This window comes from Phodopus roborovskii, unplaced genomic scaffold, assembly GCF_943737965.1.
Source record: "Phodopus roborovskii unplaced genomic scaffold, PHOROB, whole genome shotgun sequence".
Classification (NCBI taxonomy): Eukaryota; Metazoa; Chordata; class Mammalia; order Rodentia; family Cricetidae; genus Phodopus; species Phodopus roborovskii.
Window position 1 is genome coordinate 9709919 of NW_026126648.1, and position 21171 is coordinate 9731089.

General features: G+C 38.5%; 1 protein-coding gene across 4 annotated transcripts in view; it reads right to left on the reverse strand.

Annotated features, from left to right (window-relative positions):
• The window catches only part of Slit2 (slit guidance ligand 2), a 311911-nt gene that overhangs the window by 278185 nt on the left and 12555 nt on the right, over positions 1-21171 (reverse strand). For all 4 annotated transcript variants that reach the window (XM_051174041.1, XM_051174039.1, XM_051174040.1 and 1 more), the window contains exon 4: positions 18378-18449. In XM_051174041.1, coding sequence (XP_051029998.1) covers positions 18378-18449 — 72 coding nt within the window. The remainder of the gene's footprint in view (positions 1-18377; positions 18450-21171) is intronic.

Here is a 21171-nt window from a genome sequence, read left to right on the forward strand (position 1 = left end):
CATGCTGTTATTTTTAAGTATTGAACTGTTTAAAAATCATAAGCAATGTCATATAAATTGTATTTTATTACAATTTATTTTGCATTTTTGATAGAAAATTGGGATGGAGGAAAAGATGAAAAACCTTTCTATTTTATTAATTAAAAATTTCCATGATGGGAGATGCCACTAGTATATATGTTTCTCATACTGGTTAATGAATAAAGTGCTGTTGGCCAATAGGAAAGCAAGATAGGGACTAGGAGACAAGGAGGAAAGAGGAAGTAAATAAGGAGGAGTCAAGATGGAAGACAGAGAGAGCAGAACACTGCAGGCTCTCTCTCCGGTAGGGTAAGACCACGTGGAGATTAATAGATATGGGTTAATAATTAAGACAGAGTTAGCCGCTTAGAAACTAGTACCTGAGCAACAGAATTATATTAAATACAGAGTCTTGGTGTGGTAATTTGAGCTGGCGCGGTGGCGGGACAAGACAAGTTGGGCTGGTGGAAAACCCTACTCATTACATTTCCATTTATTTTGCACCAGATCATATTTTCTCCTCTCCATTCTCCTCCCCTGGCTTCCACTCTGCCCACCCTCCCCATCTACTCCTCCTCAAGAAAGGGGCAGGCAGGCCTCCATAGGTATGAACAAGGCATGGCATGTTGAGGCAAGACCAAGCTCCTCCCCATGCATCAAGGCTGGATGAGACATCCCAGCATGGGGGATAGGTTCCAAAACACCAGCTCATGCCATGGATAGGCCCTTATGTCACTTCTAGGAGCTCCACAAAGACCAAGCTACACAACTGTCACACACATTCAGAGGGCCTAGTTCGGTCCCATACAAGCTCCCAAGGTATTGGTCCAGAGTCTGGGAGCTCCTGGGAGCTCTAGCCAGCTATCTTTGTGGGTTCCCCATCATGATCGTAACCCTACTGGCTCATATAATCCCTCCTCCCTCTCTTCAACAGGACTCCTGGAGCTTGGCCCAGTGCTTGGCTATGGATCTCTGCATCTGGGAAAAACCTTTAAAAATATATCTGTAAATGTTTTTTTCCAAGCAAAATTTAAAAGAAGGAAGAAAGGCTTCCTTTCCTTATTGGGAGATGAAGAAATGGTTCAATCACTAAAATCACTTGCTGCTCTTAGAGAGGACCAGGTCTGGTTTGCTGTACTCATTCCTGGTGTCTCACTCTACCTGTACCTCAGTTTCTGAGTTATCCTTGTCCTCTACTGACCTTTGTAGGCACTGCATGTATGATGTACCCAAACAAGTGAATACACACACACACACACACACACACACACACACACACGCAAATTGAAGACCAATACATTTCTTTTTTAGATTTTGCAAAATTTATCTAGCACCTCCTGTACGATTGCTTTTATGACAACTGCTCTGAGAGTCACAAAAACGAATAATCTGCCACCAGCATTTTGAGATGAGGGCCAAGCTTAGTGTGGAGAGAGAACTGTTCAATTAAATGATTACAAGCACAATAGGAAATGTTACCTATCACTGAGAATATGTAGCCTTAGATTAAACCCTACAGAGGGTTACAGAGGAAAGACACATTCAGATTTGTTATGTACTGAAGTCATTTTCTTAACAAAACATTCTAACAAGAGAGCCAAACAAAAGATGATAGTATAATAAATAAAACATGACCTCAGTACCAGTGTATCTCTCTTTCATCTGTGTTTTGAGTACATGACTCTCTCTCTCCCTCTCCCTCTCCCTCTCTCTCTCTCTCTCTCTCTCTCTCTGTGTGTGTGTGTGTGTGTGTGTGTGCTAAAAGGTGCTTCAATTTGAGTAAAGTAAAATAACTATCCTGATTTAATTTGGCTGATGCCAAGTAAATTATGATGATGAACAGAAAGCACTACCTGGGTACAAACTTCATCTGCCTACTACACTCTGTGCCAAACTGTCTATCAATTGAGCCATGAATCAGGGCAAGGCTACCGCCATTTGCCACAGCCAATGGACTTGCTATCATAGGATAGCAGACTTCATCAAGCCTTTCTCCCCCTCTCTTGCCCTGCATGATGTGGCCTACGTTCCCCAGGAGAGCTGTCATGATTCACTGTTTCTGTATGGCTGCATTTGCTAAGATAGATAATGACTTTTTATGTGCAAGCACTGTGAATTTTGTCTACCCCCTGTTCAGAGTATACAATTTAACAGGAGAGGAATAAATTGCTAGATTTAATACAGTGACCAAGCACAAAAAAGACTAATAAAAATGTCACAGACACATGGTGTAGGATAGCAAAGATCATGGAAGGACAATGAACAATGCAAGCTGTGCCTCAGCAACTCAAGGACACAAAACAATAAGATGAAAGCATCTGCCTCAGTTCCTCCAACCACAGCAGTAACTTCCACTCTGTGGTCGTGTGGTAGGAGAAAAAAGTTTATTTGCAGGTTTAATAAATCAAGCCACCATGCACATGTACATTCAAAATATTGGGAATAAATGATGGCTGAATGATCGAAATGGCAATGAATAACATGATTTCTAGGCTTTCATCATTAAGATACTTTGCATACCAAGGAATAAATTGGTACAAATGTTGCCAGTGTTGAGTATGTCCATCAAGCCATTTCCTGATTGCTATTCTCTTTAAATTGAAACATTTTATGTCTCTTCGTAATGTCATAAGTTACACCTATAAAGTCTTGCCAACATGACTGCCTAAAGATGAGCCTCAACTGGACAAGAGTAGACACGCTACAGTAGACAGAGGGAAATCTATGAGGCTTCAACCATACACTAAGAATTACAGCTAACTAGGGAGTGTTGCCAATGAAAGAAAGTTTCTTCCATTAAGAGCATGATTGGTTTTCCAACATCAAATGATCAGACTTGATAACATACATACAAGTAACACTACACAGGATGAGCAGATTGTATTTATGAATATATGTATCTAAACATATACATATACACATTCAATAACTATTTAAAACAGGGCATGGATTTGAAAGAGAGCAAGAAGGGGTTGATAGGAGAATGAAGGGAGAAATAATCCAATTATAATTTCAAAAAATAAGAAAAATCAAGTGCAAAATTAGTTCAAAATAAAGATCCAGTGCTTCCTGCAGTGTATTTATCATGAAGAATGATTCTATGAATGTATTGTGTTCTCTCTCCCTTTTTTCTCAACTTACAAATACCTACGCACCCATTCCTTGTGAATAGTGCTCTATGCTGGTACCAGAGAAGAATACACCCAAGTCTTCAGAGACTACTCAACCTACAGAAAACATTTAGTTAATTAATTGCCCTGATACAAGAAATGGGTCTGCAATATGCTAAACTTAGTCAAAAAAGCACAATTTTAATTCCCCAACTACACATTCCGTGGCTTGACTGTATTAACAAGTAGAAACATATGATGTTCATGACATCTAAAAGAAAGAGGCCCCTGGCTGGAGTGGTATCTACTGAGTAGCAATAGTGAAGCAGTGCCTGCTGAGTAACAAAATCATGTGGGATGTCTACAGCCAACCAACAATTCCAGAACATAAAGAATTGCGTCCAGACAGTTCCACAGGGTAAAGCCAGGGCAAGTGGCTAGTGGTTTGTCTCTGCACTGCCCGTCTCTTCATTCTAACACCAAGGAAGGAGAAGAGGAGAACGTAGCCAAAAACAAACCCAAAACAATAACAAATGACTCTAATAATTGTAAACCTCCGGGTATTTTCCTAAGCTGAAGCCATTTGATCTATGGATCATCGTTACCATTAACTGAACTCTAAGGCAGATATGTCTGCGAATCCTCCCAAGTACTCAGTGACAGAAGTACTCTATTCTAGTCTTCCAGGAGAGGGAGGGCACTGAGACAAAAGAATGACCTAACACATCCCAAGTCACATGACTACTAACCACTGGGGTCAGGGTTCAGGGACTAATTAATGGCTCAGCCCACATTGACTCACTCAACCAGTACTGCTAAGATAGAAGCTGTTACCTCCTACCTTGTCCATGCTTTCCTCCTAACTGAGGCACATAACAGGATACATAAACAAAGCACTCAGGACAGTTAGGGGTCTTGGAACTGAAGGAGAAAACCAGCACAGGGAAGTGGAAAGGAGTTTTGCGCAGTGTGCGCCTAGGCAGAAATCATAAACTGTTGAAAAGTGGAGCATTTGGCATTTAATCACATCCAAAATATGTTTTAAATTGTGAATTCAATTTGAAACGAGTTGTAAAAGTTACCTTTGGAGACTTAGCAATAATATTGCCTCTATTTATTTTTATTCCTGTGTTAAATCCCTCATATCTCAGTTACTTTGTCAGCTAGTGCTAGGAAACTGTCTTAGGCACTGCACTAAACACTTAAGCCCTGCAGTGATGTCAATCATAGGCTAACTGCACATAAAACACCACTGGTGGGCAGCATGCTCTATATGGAGAGGGTGAGACTTCTTAAAGGATGCACTCCACTCAAAGAATGTACATTGCATGTTGGTGTTTCACTGATGAAGAGGTCTGTACACAGCAGGTGCTCCAACACCTCACTCCAGGATGCCACGTGACATGTGAAAGGGGGAAAGGCAAGCTAAGCAATGTTAAGGTCAGGAAAAAAAGTATAGTTGACTGGCTTTGCACAACCACCGACATCACACACACACACACACACAGGCATGCACGCACGCACACAGGCACCTAATACAAATACCATTTGTAAGTTGATGAAATTGTCGCATAAAAACCCATTTCTCTGTCCTTCACAATTTCAGAAAGGGAAGTTCACCCTTTTAAGTGCTTAAGATAGAGAAAGACTGCACAAAGTCACACACCACCCCATGTTGGTGCTAGAAAGGTAACTACGTGCCTCAACTACCATGTCCAAACTAATTTTCATTAAAAAAATTATATCAAAATTACTGAACAGGAATAAATCTGTGGAAAAGTGAATGGCAGACTATGATTTGTGCTAACTGGAACAAATAGGGCAAGTAAAGAAGGAAGAAGACCATCTAGTCAAAAAAGTTTGTAAAACAATTCTCTCAAATTTAAACAGATATATTTATTTTCATAGACATTGCAGAATGATATACACATGCACTGGAGATGTGTCTTTTATCATTTTTCATCCACTGGATTGACCACAGAATACACTTTTCTCTTGAACCTTCAAGAACGCACCTAGGAATCACCTTTTTCACATATTGTATGACATAAAATTAGTGTGCAAAACATACAAGGTGTTAGAATATTGTGTGTTAGCTCTGGGGAGACTGTGTGTATAATACTGATTTGCAAACAATGACTTTGAGCTCAAGCTGAATCTGCCTATATTTGAGTGCTATTCTTCAATCTAGTTTCTTTAGAAGAAAAAGCCCCCCTTCTAGACGCTAAAGTTATGATGACTCATTTTTTTTAAATAACACTAAAAAACTTTCAATAGGAACACATTTGTCCATATGAAAAATCTATACCAGTTACTTTTTATTTCTTTGTAAGATTTAGTGTGGTTGCTTCATTTGAACTTGACTAAGTATCTTTTCCCTTGGGGAGCAATGATGTTATCTAATAGCTCCTGGAAACAAAAATAATAAGACTGCTAAGAGTAGGAAGGCCATCTGTGTCATTGACAAGAATGAAGGAAGCATTCTTTTTCTAATCTCCTTAGGTGAGATCTCTTAGTTTGACCTACAGACTTGGTGACATTTATAATGGTAATTACTGAAGTTATATGTCATTCTTATCCATTCAGAGTCACTATTCCATACACATTTTTGCTGAGGTAATTCCTCACATCAACTACATTACAAGGGATTATGCACTTGGTGTTAAATTGAGGAAGACATTTCCACTCATCAAATGCTTTCTAACACCTGCCCCCCCACCCCAGGCCCTACCCCATCCTCCAGGGGTCTATGAAATGAAAGAATCCAGGGTGGTAATTTGGAGCACCTGATTAACAACTTCCTTGTAAACTATCACTTAGGTATGTAATTCATTCCAGGAAGGAAAGGGGATGGCAACCGAACCAATTTCACAGAGGGAGCTGCTCCCCTAAGAGGAACAGACTCCAGGTGCCAATGGCCTCCAGGTATGGCGTTTCCACACATTCTGTGTTCCTCTAAAGGTCAGCAGTATTAATTGTCCTGGTGCACAATGCATTCCCAACAGAGACTGTCAGAGAATCATGGCCCCTGCCCTCACACCTGATACTTTAAAGATCTTAACACATATAATATGAGCATGTATACTAGTCTCTATTTGTTTACCTTGCCTGAACTTAATCTGTCTCTTCATTGCTACTATTAGCAGTGTTTGAGAGGGAGACAGCAATTGGCACTGTGTCAGTTGTAAGCACTCACCTCACTCTGAAGGAATGTCAATCATCAATAGAGAGAGATGATAGCATATAACCAACAAGTCTTCCTTATGTACCTCTCTTTATTAATCCAAGGCTTTAGATGATTCTCAGTCAATAGAAAAACTGTGCAAAATGTAAACGGGCTTTATTTATTTAACAAAAGAAATCTGACTTGTTTTTATGCTAATAGGATAGCTCTACCCAAATCACTCATAATCCCATTGCACAGGCCTAACAATCTAACTCTTGGCTTATTGTAACATGTAATTCAACCAGTATAATTCTTTCAAGTTCTGTAAAGAGTCCCTTACAAATTTGTGAGAAAGAATCATTAAAAACGTTAGATCCACTACAATCTCTTCCCTTCCCTCAATTACTTATGAACATCCACGGGAGACTTGGAGCCTTCATTCAAGTGTGTCCAACCTTCTGACAGCACGATGTCATGCAGCTAGCTACAAATTCATTTCCAGAACCATGCAATCCAGTTACCAAGTCATATATAGTCCTGCAAAATATCTCAAGGTTTTAAATAAATTTATAGTTTTGTATTGGGCCTACTAGAAAGAGACCTTCAAAAAGGTCAGCTGACTCTGTTCAGCACCCACAGCTAGTGAGACAGAGTTCTGGAAAGGAAGCTAGTAGAAGCAATTTGATTTCTCTTGAAACATTCTTGTCACACAGCCCATTTTTTTCCCCAAAATTCAATATACTCTTATGGCCTTTCTTTCAATTCAATATCTGTTGGAATGCATTTATCAACCTACCTGTTTTAGAAGTCCATATGATATATGAAACACAGAGAAAGGTAAGACAAATTTTTTTGCAAAGCTCACCCATTCGACACGAGTAGGTCGTTTTTAAAAGAATATTATGTGGAACAGAGAGCAACACAGGATAGTTATATAGCATTTGCTATGTTCCAAGCACCACACATATGTTCCAAGCACCACACGTACGCACACTGTAGTGTGCCCTTAGTGAAAAATTTACCTTATACTACATGATAAGGTTCATTATAAAAAGATCCTTGCTTTATACATGAACTTGGGGCTTGGGGCAGGTAACTGAGTAACATTCCCAAAGTTATACATTAAGTCATCCAAAGTCAGGACTGAGTAGAGAGTCTGTACTAATAACTGCTAGGTTATAATGAAGTGGGGCAGTAGTGGGGGGGGGGCGCTCAGGAGTTTGAAAAGACTTGATGGAGGCAAAATTCAGTGGAGGAGGATGAATGTATTCTGTGTTAGGAACCAAGGTTAGAACCCAAAAACGTGCTGGGAATTTCTAAGCAACAACAAAATATCTGCTTGCCCTGAGGTGCAGCTTGCAGCCATGATAATGATAACAAATAATGAGAAACTCAAAAGCTGTTTGAAGCCTAAAAGAATGGATTATACAGTATAGAAGTCAATTCTAACTAAAATAACCACTGCTAGGGACAATATAGGGCCTGGCTACATAGACTATCTCCTGACTCCAACACAAGTTTATTTTTTACATTATACAATAATTATTCTATTTTTAAGTTACAAACTGAGGTTACTTGAAAGGAAAAATGGAAGTCTTCCTTTGTAAATCTAAGAACTTCAAAGTAGCTAATATATGGGATTTTAACTAAGATTTTTCTGAGTATAAAAGCAACAGGTTTTTGTCTAGCTAAAATACATTTCCTATAATTCCACAAAAATAGTCATTTGCCAAGCAGTGGTCATTTGCCAAGCAATCTGAATACCAATGAAATCTTCCTCTCTCACACAGTGTATCTACCTCTGATTCTGTGTCCCCATTAATCTCCACACCTACCACTTGGCCATCCTGGAACTACAGGTGACAGGAAAAAACACCATCACTTCATATATACTAGATGCCCACTATGTTCATACTCAGGTTTTTGTCTTTCTTCTCCTTTCTTGCCATTCGGACAGTTCATAAAGTCATAGTGCCTTCCACACTGTGAGTTCAGTGCTGAGAAGGCCAGCAAAGCCTGATGCAGCAGCTCACATCTGTAGTCCCAGTAAGCACAAGGCAGGTAAATGGGAGGCGGGGGCTGACCGGGTCCAGTAGGAAGAAGCTCAAAGGCCAACAAGTCTGGAGTACACAAAACAGCAGCAACCAAAACTATCAAAACACAGAAGAAACAATCGGTTCCACATGTTTCCCTATAACCTTCACATGCAGGCCATAGAAATGAGTGTGTGGATGCCCATGCACACACAGACAGACACAGGCCCAGGCAGGTGACATTAATAAATGAAACAAAATTTTAACATGGAAAGAAGGAAAAACTATGTTACGATAATATGGTAATTCCCAGAAAAAAAAAATATAAGGAACATTTTACTTTAGCTGTGTACAATCTAGTAAAAACCTTCCAAGTTTCACATGTTCAGATGGAAAATTCATGACAAGATAAATGAGAAAAGTTTGTGCAGGCTTTTGTAAAAGTGTCTTTAAAGTGTCAGTCAGCACACAGCAGCTCCTGATGGTACATTTTGTACTTCCCATGTTAACCACATTGCAGAAGACCATTCCCTTTTAGTCCGTTATCTCATAAAAGACCATGAGAGAATTAAGGTACTTGAGAGCTCTCGCTGAATATTTTAGTGAAGTAATTTAGAACTTTCAGGCTAATGGCATTATTCTGCTCCATTGTCTATATATAACTTTCATCAAAGCAATATCTGTCTCCAAAGTAACTGAAGTAAAATAATATAATAATGTACTTTTTCCCATAGAATTTTTTTCATTTCTAAGCACCTACTTTGAGCCAGAGCTATAAAACAATACAAATACAGTAACTTAAAAGGAAAAAAAAAGTTAAAGTAACACTCCAAAATTACTAAACTAATTAAGATTGTTTGATAATTTTGATTGCTTTTCAGTCAAAATTTTAGAAGGTAATTTAATTAATTTTATGTACTTGTAAATGTTGGTAATTTGAATTATTGTACAATTAAAAATTTAGAAAGTAATTTAAACAATGTCGATGTATTTACACATTTACTAACTTATAAATCTGAATCCAAAATATTTAATTAAGATGTATTTTAAATCATTAGTGTACAAACTTTTTAAATAGGCCTTCCACATTGAAAACTGAATTTTAATTATTATTACAAAGAAAAAAAGGGGGTCAAGGTTAAACTGTTTGTCTCCCTTAAAAAGTTTATCATGTCTATTGTGTCTCTACTTAGAAAAAAGGAATTTCAATGAACCTCGGATATTAAAACCTCCCAGGAAACCAACAGTGAAAGCTGCTAAGAATTTCACAAGGTTCCCCCCCCCTTAGGTGTTAATTAAATGATCATTTAACACTGCAATGTACACACAACATTTTCATCTCCTGACAGCAGAGCCTGTTATAAATCCAGGGTAATAAAAGTCTTGGTGTAAAGGCTCTGAACTTAGTTCCCACAACACTCTAAGATGCCTTGTAGTGTCTAAGGTTAAGCATCCAGACACAAAACAAAGCTTGCGCCTACTCGACTCCCAGCCCAATTTTCCCATCGCCTAGTGACCTAGGTAACACTGTGAGCAATAAAGAATAAATTTAATTTCTCCAGCATTTTGTGAGGATTAGGAACAACTGTTGGCCTGCAATGACTTTTTATCCTCGGATTCTTTTCCTCTGGAGCATTCCTCCAGTCCTAAACGAGAAGTCTGGTGGTTTAAGACATAGAACAAACAAAACTTTAAATTAGGCTCTTTTTCAATCAATTGGAACAGTTGGAGGGGCAGTGATGGAGATTTCTCCTTGCCTCACTCAGCTATTCACATCAGGCTTTACTCTTTCACTTGAAGAAGAAATCTATAGGAATGGGGCAAACCTATCCTTCCTCCAGACTTTATCCAGACTTACATATTTCTCCTTCTTTCAGATGATTTTAAACACGTAAAGCAAGTAGCTATATGCAGCCATAAACATTCATTTGGGGTTATTTTATGAAGCAGGAATGGTCTCCTAATAACATTTTACACCACAATGTGATGCCCTGGTTGGATGATTTGATAATGAAGCCCCCTTTCTCTCTCTCTCTCTCTCTCTCTTTCTCTCTCTCTCTCTCTCTCTCTCTCTCTCTCTCTCTCTCTCTCTGTGTGTGTGTGTGTGTGTGTGTGTGTGTCTTCTTTTTTGTTTGCTTGTTTCATTTTCTGGAAATCGACTTTTTTTTTTTTTTTAACTTCTACCCCAAGATTTCCTAAATCACAATTTCCCAAAATATTTCAAGAAAATGCCACATAAAGAAGTCAAGGATGAGAAGTCCTGTGTCTGTGAGACACAGGTGACTAGGTGCCACACCCTGTACCCCCTGCTGACAGCATGTGAGCACTGGGAAATGCTCACCAGGATGAAAGCAGAGGAAACAAAAGTCTCTCCTGACTCTCACTCATTTCCTTATAAACCAGGGCTGAAGTCAAAGTACTAAATACTTTACAATTTACTGCATTGAGAGGAAACCAAGTATCTTTAGAGTACATATTTAAAATCACACATACACTTCAAAATCTAGAGGACAATTCCCTGCACTTTATTGTCATAACTCTGTGAGAAAAGATACATGAGTGAAATAACCACGCTGCCTTATTGAAGATAGACAAAGGGACTGATATGAATTTTGGGTACATCCTCAGGATCTTTAATGATATTCTTGAAAGATTTTATGCACTATCTACTTTCCCATCCTGGAGGATACATCATTAATCAGCAATGTAAATGTGTGCTAAGACATTTACCTTGTTCCTACCCTGATCCATCTCGCCTATGAAATCTAAAACCGTGTTTGTCATCAGCTGGGAGAACGAGAAGAGAGCTCATTACGAATACCCTGGCTATGACACACCTTCACAGCCAAGAGAAACAAAGTGGTTCAGGTGTACAGCTTATGTCAGGGTACGATACTGGGATGATTAGGTGTCTTTGCACATTTACCAGCTACCCAACTGAAGATGGAGGGTAAGGTGAAGTGACAGCTTCATGAACTTGGCTGACTGAGGGAAAAAATTACAGGGACACCTGGGTGATTCCTATCGTCCCTGTGTTTGCTACGAGACATGAATAACAAGTAAAACAGAATTTTCACCGTACTTGTAAGCAATATTCCTTTGAAAATAGAATCTGAATGAACTTGTGATATCTTCCAGAAAGTGGATAATATGATCCTTCCGATTTCACTGGTAAGAAAACTTGACTCCAGAGGCAAGTGGCTTCCAGAGATAAATGAACCCCAAATATTGAATGTAATCTACACAGTACTTCAAACCAACTTTTTCACAAGGCAAATCAAGTTGACTTCAATGACTTAAAATACAATATAAACATGTACATATGTTAAAACTACTTCAGTGTAATTAAATTTCATCTGTAAATATGTGTATGAATAAAATTTATAGTAGAATCTAGTTCCCAAATTACAATCTTCAGATTGTGTGACAACTTAATGATTTATAATCAAGGTTTAAAAATTTCCCTAAATATGTATATATGAAGCTGTATTTTTTGGCTTGAAAACCAGATATTTAAATTCATGCTTCAGGAAACCTTAGGATTCTCAATGAATTCCCTAGGTTTTAATTTACATATTAGTAATTACATATTACATGTTAATTTACATATAAGTTACATATTAATTTACATATTACATTACATACATTTACATAAATTAAATTACATTAGTAAAAGATGAAGCCTAAATACCACTTCCCAAGCAAAGGCTACATATCATGTCAAATTTTCCCCTGTATTACAGTGTCCTCCAAACCCAACACAGAATACCATGAGTACTTATGTTTAAAAGCATATGTATGGGTGAAGCAAACATTTTTAAAGCAGATTTTGAACAACCTCTGTGCTCTAGGCCCTATATTGTAGATTTCACAGTCAGAGTCCACGTGGTGGGCATCTCAAAAATTTGATCATTATCACTAACAAACCTACTAGCTACCTCTTTGAAGAAAAGCTGTAACACTAAGCTGGGACAATCTTAATTACAATCTTTAATTTCATTTGATTTTGATGTATAACTTCTTGTATAAATATGTTGATTTTTTAAAAAAATTGGAGTGCTGTTGAATAATTTGTATAGCACTGTTTTGCTTGTCTGTGGCAACAGATATTCTGAAGTATGTACAGGCATTCTTATGTCACTTTTTTTTATCATACATTTAAAAATTAGCCTTTGATAACTGAAATGATGGCACACTCCTGTTAGTCATTGGAGCATTTGGGAGGCTGAGGCAGGAAGGATGCTACAGCTCCTGGACCATACTGTCTGCCCAGTGAATTACAGACCAGCCACAGCTACATGCTAAGGCAATGACTCAATAAGTCACTCAGCCAGTGAATAAATAAATAGATATCATTTAAATAAATATTTGAGCTACATAGTGGTAATCTTTTAAACTTAAATTCTTGTGCATCTCTGTTTTTAAGTGGCAAAATCAGAGTCTCTCAGGTCAAGCAAAAATAAGTAATATGCTACTTAATAAGTAATAAATGGCAGGCATTTAAATCACTGGAAGTTAATGCTTTTATACTTTCTGTCCTGCAGACTCTTTGTTTTCAAACATACGCATATAATTGGATGGCTCAACAAAGTTTCAGTCCAAAGCACACATACTGTTTCCCCAACTGGACTGTAGGACAGATGAGCTCTTCCTGCAGAACTTTCACCCTAAGCACCTGAGACTCTCAGGCACTTCTGCACTGAAGTCATCGGCACCCATCACAGTGACTCCCTCCAATAATGATCCCAGTCTGGACAATGGTAACCCTAGCAACTGTAACCTGCAATTCCTGCACAGCCAAAATCAGATTTATTGTGGCAGGGGCAAAGAGGCCAAGAGTAAAATGAAGCAGGAAACTATGGCACCTGACACCTCTAGTGGCCCACACTTTAATCAGAGCTGGCAGAAATTAATTCAAGAGGAATTTTGTACATGGCCCCGCTGTCATACCCTGCCTTTATACTTGCCTACAAGAATCTTAATGAGCCTTCCTTGACATCAAAAAAACAAGGTTAGTTGTACATTAGTATAACATTGCCTCTAACTAAGGTATATTTTGCTTCTTCAAAGAAAAAAGGTATCATTTTGATCGTGCTGTGTCTACTGAAACCATTTAATGTTTAGGAAACCCCAAGGAACCAAACATTTAATTAGTCAAGTTATCTCTTAAATTATATTTGGTTTTCTGTAATTCATAATGCCTTTCCAGAGTTATCACTTGCTCATTCGAGTTGCAAACTTGGAACCCAACAGAGACTTAATTCAATACATCAGTTATTGAGACCTTACAAGGTTCAAGTCTCACACTAGACCCTGAGGATATTAGATAATCTTCATAATATATATATGGAGAGTATTGATAAGCACAATTATAAAACAAAACTTAGATTATAATTCACAAATATAAACAAGGTTTTAGTTTTCTGAATTAAAAAAAAATATTTGCAAGAGCATATTCTTTTCTTGAAATTACCAAAAATCAATGAAGAATTTTGCTATGGAAGGGAGGAAAAATGAAATAAAGTTATATGTTTGTTACACTAGAGAAATTAATTCGTTACCTTAAGAAAACAACAGAAAAACCTGAAGCTTCCTTTTGAAAGTTTCCCTTGAGGTTATTAGAAAGTATTTTGACATTTTGAGGTTTCTTAAGATAAGGGTTGCCACAGGACCAATCAATTTAAACAATGGAAAACTCTATTCATCTCTAGTAAGAATTCACTATCCTGTAAAAAAAAAAAAAAAAAAAAAAAAAAAAAAAAAAAAGGTCATTTGGCTGTAACATTTATACTCTCAGGAAGTTTGGTGGGTCTCAAAGTCCTTGAGGAATAACTTCCATTTCAAATCACATATAAAACTTGAATGCAAAAGGAGTGTAATAAAGTGTGCCATGAAGACATAGGTGGATACGTTTTATTTTTTGTTTATTTACTTTGGGGTTGGGAAGAGTTTCTTTAAAGTGCCTTGGTTACCCAAACTTAGGCTGGATCTCTGGGTAAGTATAGTGATACAGAAATAAACTGAAGACCACAAAAACAAACATTTACAATTAGATGCCTATTCATGGTTTCATCAATGAAATTCCTCTCCAATGAGCCTGGATAAGCAGCTGCAAGCTCAGATGGGAAATGATGCATCACACACTTGCAAGCTACCTTGAAGGACAGGCTTATCTGGAAGATTTGCATATGCTGTTCATTGGGTTCAGCCCATAGTGGCCAACCTCTCCCAAATTCACCATAGTCTGTTTCAGCTAACTAGCTCCAGATTGCCCTGAAAAGAATCTTCCTTCAGCCTTTCTTAGGTGGATCATAAAAATGCAAAACCTCAGAATCAGAGGAGCAGAGGGGAGGAAAGAATCTCCCTGCAGAAGGCAGGAAAACTGCTGTCTCTTTTAACCTTCACCCTATCATCCTTTGCTTTCCCTTTACTTACACTGTCCATCTGTCAACAAGTGCTTGTAATTTTATTACACTGTCCTGTAGTTTACACAGAGTTGGGATTATTTTACAGAGTTCTCTTAATGGACTGGATAAACGGTAATGCTATTTAAACTAGTCTCCTGCCCCAGCCAACACAGCTGTGAGTGTACTACTATTTCTGAGCAAACATCTTGACCTGAACATGCAGTGCTCTCTCAGCCCTTCCAAAGAGAAATTGGAGCAGACAGCAAAGGGAAAGCATATTTGGCCGCTAGCAGCAATCAACCGTGTCAAATCATAATTCATATACAGTGTACCCTCTTTTTCTTTTATATTGCATTTAGAGTCTGCAAAAACGTGTGTGTGACTGGCATCTCATTTTCAGCCAAAAATCGGATGACGGATTATTTATTATAAAAACCCACAGAAATCTCTGTAATGTCCAGTGTATCAAAATAGTTTTCATATAAGCAAACAATGCAAAAACCATGTCACAGCTTATAAACTATATATTAAACTGGTTATCTTCCTTGACTGGCAATATGTATTGAAAATATATTAAATAAAGAATGTAATAGGGAAAAATAAAGAAGTATATATACCAATTAGCATCCTTTATGAAGAAAACGTAAGTTCTTCAAGTGCTTTTTGTATGTGCTATACATATGCATGGCTCACTCTACTATGTCACCCAGCCAGGACACAATGGATTTTTTGAAAAATAAACACATTTAGCAACCAGTCAAATACTTTCTTTATGCTAATATCCCTTCCCTCTTATTTATCGGAATTCCTATATCCCTTTCTCACTCATCGATCTTGGACAATGATTCATTCTGAAGGAGCATTTCAAAGGATACTTTTGAATGTGGAGTTGAACCCATTTTTCTATCTACTGCAGTATTCATTTCAGGCCAGCAACTACACAGCTGTGTCATGTGAAGTGGAAGAGCAATGAATCCACACCCTTGGCTTTCTCAGATATACTAGCCCTGGTGCAGTAGTCAGATTTACAAGCTTTTGTCTTTCTGCTTACTAAAGACTCTTAATGCTGGCTGTTTAACGTCACTGGTAGCATCATTTTAATGGAGTGGCGTGTCCTTCACAACCTTTTCCTCTCAAGAGAAATACCACAATTAGCGATTCACCTACATCCATCTAATTCTTGTGATACTTGGGATCCTCAGCTCAAACAAAAGTATTTCTGATATTAATGTGCACACAATGGTCACACTTCCACGACAATGGTTCCAACATTTAGGAGGCTGGGTCAAGAGAACTGCCACAGTTCAAAGCTAGTCCATGCTACATGTATATTCTAGATTAGTCTGGCCTACAGAATAAAAAAAAAAAAAAAAAAAAAGGTAAGAGAAGGGAAAGCCAGGAAGAAGAAAAGAAAGGAGGAGGGAGGGAGGAAGAGAGAGAGAAGGAGAGAAGAAAGGACAGAGGGAAGATGGAAGGAAACAAAAGTAAACCTCTAATTTTCCATTTAATGAAAACTTGAGCCATCACATAGAGATGCTCTGTCAATATTAACCATGATGCCATGAAGGGCTAGGTTTATGAATAGTACAATATTTACATCTGTATTCAAACTATAGACATGAATGATTAAAACTTTTAGCTTTCATATTCTCAAGGGAAAACTATTTCTGCCAAACAGACACATAAATACCCCGGGCATGTTTTCTAACTGTTCCTCCCCCCTTTTAAAACATGCCTTCAATTAATTAGAAAATGTTGCCACAGTATTCTGGGGTCTGATTCATCTTTAGTCTCTAGGCCATCTCTCATAGCTTTCATATGTCCCGCCATATAGAAGATTTAGGAATGCATAAAATCTTTAAATTTAAAGGGAAATATCTTTGTTCCAGTATGTGATATTGTCAAGGAGGTCTAAATGTCAAGTGGTATAATTTTCTGCTGGGAACTTCCACAATGCATTAAGTCATGCAAAAGCTCCTGAGGAAATCACTCCAGGTACTTCTAGAGAAAATATGTTTCTCAGAGACTGTGTTGAGTTTATTTCTTACATTTTTCATAGTACACAGCATAACAGATGATAGCATTCCATTTAAGTTCATTTCTGCAGTATACTTAAAAAAAAAAAAAAACATGTCAAAGGCACTGTATGCTATTTTTGTATGCACATTGCTAGCAAAGGCACAGCCCTGCAAAATCATTGGAGAGTACCTTCTAAACCACTTCTTACAAGTTTCTTCAGCTCCCACCACCAATTAAAACAGAAAGGCCCATACTATTTCAAAACAAATCTGGTCATTACTCTAGGGACTACAACCATTTAAATATGTTTCAATAGACACATATGGATATATGCATAATTTTACAGCAGGCCACATCCTACTTCTTGGGGCGGGGGGGAATGGTCCTTGGAGATCATCTGTTAGAAGAAGTTTCTTTGATTTTTAAAACTACACTTAAATAAGACCCATTAAACAGCAGAGCTCACAAACAGGAGAAATGCAGCCCATGCTTTTGGTTCTCCTAGGGGAATGGATGTCTGGAAAAGAGAAGATGTGGGGGTCATCTGGGAAAGATCTTTGCATTGTGAAATGGAAGTTCAGGAAGACTGACCTCACAGATACCTTGTTTTCAATGGGGGTGAGTATGGACCCCCCCCCCCCCGCTAACAACAACAACACACAGTTCTGGAATTGATAACAACAATATTGAACTTGTAGGCTACAAAGGTTTGGCCACAAAATCAAGTTTGGAAAACAGCAATGTGCTCACTTTCTCTACAAACACTTCCATATGGGACTCCCCTACACCCAGGTGGGGCCACTCCAGACAACTTACTGTATGTATCCCAGCCGTCATTTCACAGCATACAAGAACATCGATAACCAGTGCTATTTATTTTTTCCCACTTTGTAGGATGTCTGCCATCTGCCCAAAATTATGCACACAGCTGAAAAATCTAATTTTCAAAGCTTTCATAAATGTGTTTTCACTATTATGCATTAGGTCAGTGAACAAGCATCCTGGGAGGGAAAAATTGATTCCACCTAATCCTCACAATGTACTTTTTTAAAAGAACAACTTCCCTAACAGCCTATGAGATATTTTCCTAAGAAAGCCTTGCCTTACAGCAGTTCACATTTTAAAATGTGTAAGTCTGACTAAAGAAACATTTAGGAGAGAATTTATATCTTCAAATGCCTTAGGAGTGATAATAGATTCAAACTAATAAACGCTACTCCTCAAGTACGGAAACAATTCCCAAAAAAGAAAATCTAACAGAAAGAGCCCCAACTTTACAGGAAACACTATCAACTTCCTTTAAGTGGAAGAAGGGTGGCAATGTTCCTCTTAATAATTAGGTTTATACTGAGCAGCAGGCGAACCTCTCTATCACCACATAATCAAAACCAAGAAAACTAAAGCAACTGCAATAATGAACAATTAAACCACAAAATGCTACATAAACAAAGCCACTGGAACCACTGAAGGTTTTCTATTTCCTTCAGAACGCAAAAGGGCAAACTTTCAATCTAGGAATCTATTAACACATAGATTCCAGGAAAGTGCAAGAAAACACCCAGAATTCTATTAATAACACAAGGTCAACCCAAAGCAACAGCAGACACTTGTGCCTACTTACAGCCGGTAGAGCTTCGCAGTCCCGAGAAATAGCAGCTCAGGAAACAACTGAAGGTTATTTCTGTTTAAACGCCTTTGGAGAAAACAAAGAAAAACAGAGCTTAGGTTACACAGAAAATTCATAACGAGGCTGTGCTTTGTCATCTTGAATTTCTATTAATAATGGGATGACATTCAAGAGATCCCAAGCATTGTAAATCAAACGGGGTTACACCTTTTGATACATGACGCTTTACTAGTTTCCCTTATGCTTAGTCAGGTGGTTACTGGGACCTAAATTCTCAACTCAGGCCCCCCTAGAGCATCAGACACACAGTATGGGATGAAACTTCCTCACCCAGACAATAGAGGATAGGCATATTAATGCAATAAGCTGTATTAGAGGAATCCATACATTCTCAAAAGGTCATGAGTTTGAGTCAAGGCAAAGTAGAGAGAAATTTCAATTTTATTACCGATTTATTTAACTGAGGGTGGGGCATGAGAAAGTGTCTATAGGACTTTCCCTCCATGGGTGAAATCTACAACAAAACTTAAACCTCAATCTACAACTCATGACCTATTACTGAATTGAATTACTTTCTGTGTGATTAAGTAACATTTCAAAGGTTTCACTGTTTTATTTTTTTAGATGTTTTGAGTAATAATCTAATTGCAATTGCAAGTTTTATTTATTTATTTTTTTTAGATGTTTCAGATGCTTCTGTTAGCAATCTAATTACAACTCTAACAAGATCTGATCTATTGTTATGCTTGCTGGGGCTGGGGGTGTGCACGCCTACTAGAGAGTGTAAGCAAACACTATCATTGACATACTAAGGATCCGACCTTATCAGGTGTATGTAAATACTTTAATCAATTGGATAATAACTGCCTACTGTTCTGCTTCTCCCAAATTTAAATACGCTGACGAAAAGTATCTACAAAAATGGTATAAAAGTTGTTTGACCTCTGAAACCAGTGTCACCCTGAGAAGGCAGAATCAAGTTCAAGTCTTCAGGGTGGACGACAACGATGTCCTGACCTATTTAAAGGCTCATCAGGTGGAATCAAGAAGACACTTAGTGAGACTAGGGACAGCGCTTTCTAAGGCAGCAGATAACAAGGGAGTCTTCTCAAAGTTACTCTAGGGCAAGGAGACCTGCATTCAGAAACTCTCCATTTACAATCCCAAGAATCCAAGCAGAGAGAGGCTTTCTGCACCTTTCTTTGCGTCTTTGCCTGATAAGGACTGTCTAAAAGGAGGATCTGCTTTTAAGAGAACCACAGGACAGGCGAGAACAGGAAAGGAGAGCGTGGTCAGAGCTTTGCGTGTCTATGTAAACATGCTGGGAAGCTGCTCATCTACAGAGCCATGCTCAGCAGTTAATAAAATTCACACCAACTAAAGTGTGTTCCAGCATCCATGAGGGGTGAAGAGGGAAACCAGTGGGGAAAGGTTGGATTTACTACCGTTCCCGGACCAACTTTTATGAATGAACCACATAATAAAGTCGAAGTGAAACAATAAACTTTTGTTCTACTTTTGTTGTTGTTGTTGTTGTTGTCGAGCATGATTCTGAGGGGAAAGCACTTTCTCCATCCACCACTTTCCACTTTAAACAAAATAGCTTCGTGGTGACTGTGTTAGGATAGCATCTAAAAAGAAAATAATCATTCACAAGCACCTAAGAGAATCATCCACAATTGTAATAGTGACCATAACCATTTCTCCAGGCATCAGGAGTTCTTTGGAGGATGTGTGCACAACATGCCTGTCCTGGTTTCTAAAATGACAGGCATGGGGTGGTTTCTTAGTCATATTCCAAGCACTGGATTAACAGACCTTGGCTGACTCTTCCAGCCCAAATAGGCATGCTGCTTCAAGGCTGAAAACAAGACCCTGTGAGAGGCTGCTTTCCCTAGAGAGCTTTCCCTTCCCACCAAACAGTGCTCTCTTACCTCCTCTGTGAAAGCCCAGCCATCCTCTGTAAACGCCATGTCTCCCTTGGCTGTGTCCCCAGAGCATTTGATAAGGCCCTTGCACTGTATTATGTTGACTCATGTGCTAGTCTCTTTCCCACTGAGCTGCGAGCTCCTCAAATGTGAAGACCCCATCTTTGTCTTCCTTCTTCTGCCCCTGGCACTTACTAGGTTAGAACTGAATTAAAAGACAAAGCAATCCCCTGTTCCCATTCAGCACTCCCCCAATCTTTCCTGGCATTTAGTGGGTTCTTATTGTGCTGACTGAGAACTGGCTGCTCTCTTTGCATTTTGATATAGTGCAGGGAGGACCCAGTATATTCACTTAATATTAGGTCCGCTTTGCTTTGGCCTACTCTGTGAGCCACCAGCCACTATCCAGCTAACCAAATCCCCACCATCCAACATGTTTCCATGTGCCTGAAATATGCCCTTCCCTCTCAACCCACCACACATTGTCAGCATCATCTAAAGAGCAAACGGAATACAGTGCATTTAAATAAACCCCAGTGCATGAGCAAGCAACAGTTTTTTCTAAACTTTTTAATACGTTGGCAAAGCTTCAAATGCTGTGATAGAGGCTTGGTACCTGTAGTGTCTTTCTCTTTATTGCTGTAATCATTTTCACGTTCCCAATGGTTCTTAACTTATACCACAAACAATATCTATACGTATTAGGCTGTATAGATTACTTCATTCATTCGTGCCAATGTCCTCACAAATGAATAACACTCTACGTGCTGTAGTAAGAAATACATGGCTTCGGGTGGTGTGAATCCACACGTCTGGGGTCACCATTGCTGTCCCTCACCAATGTTTCAAAATAATGGAAC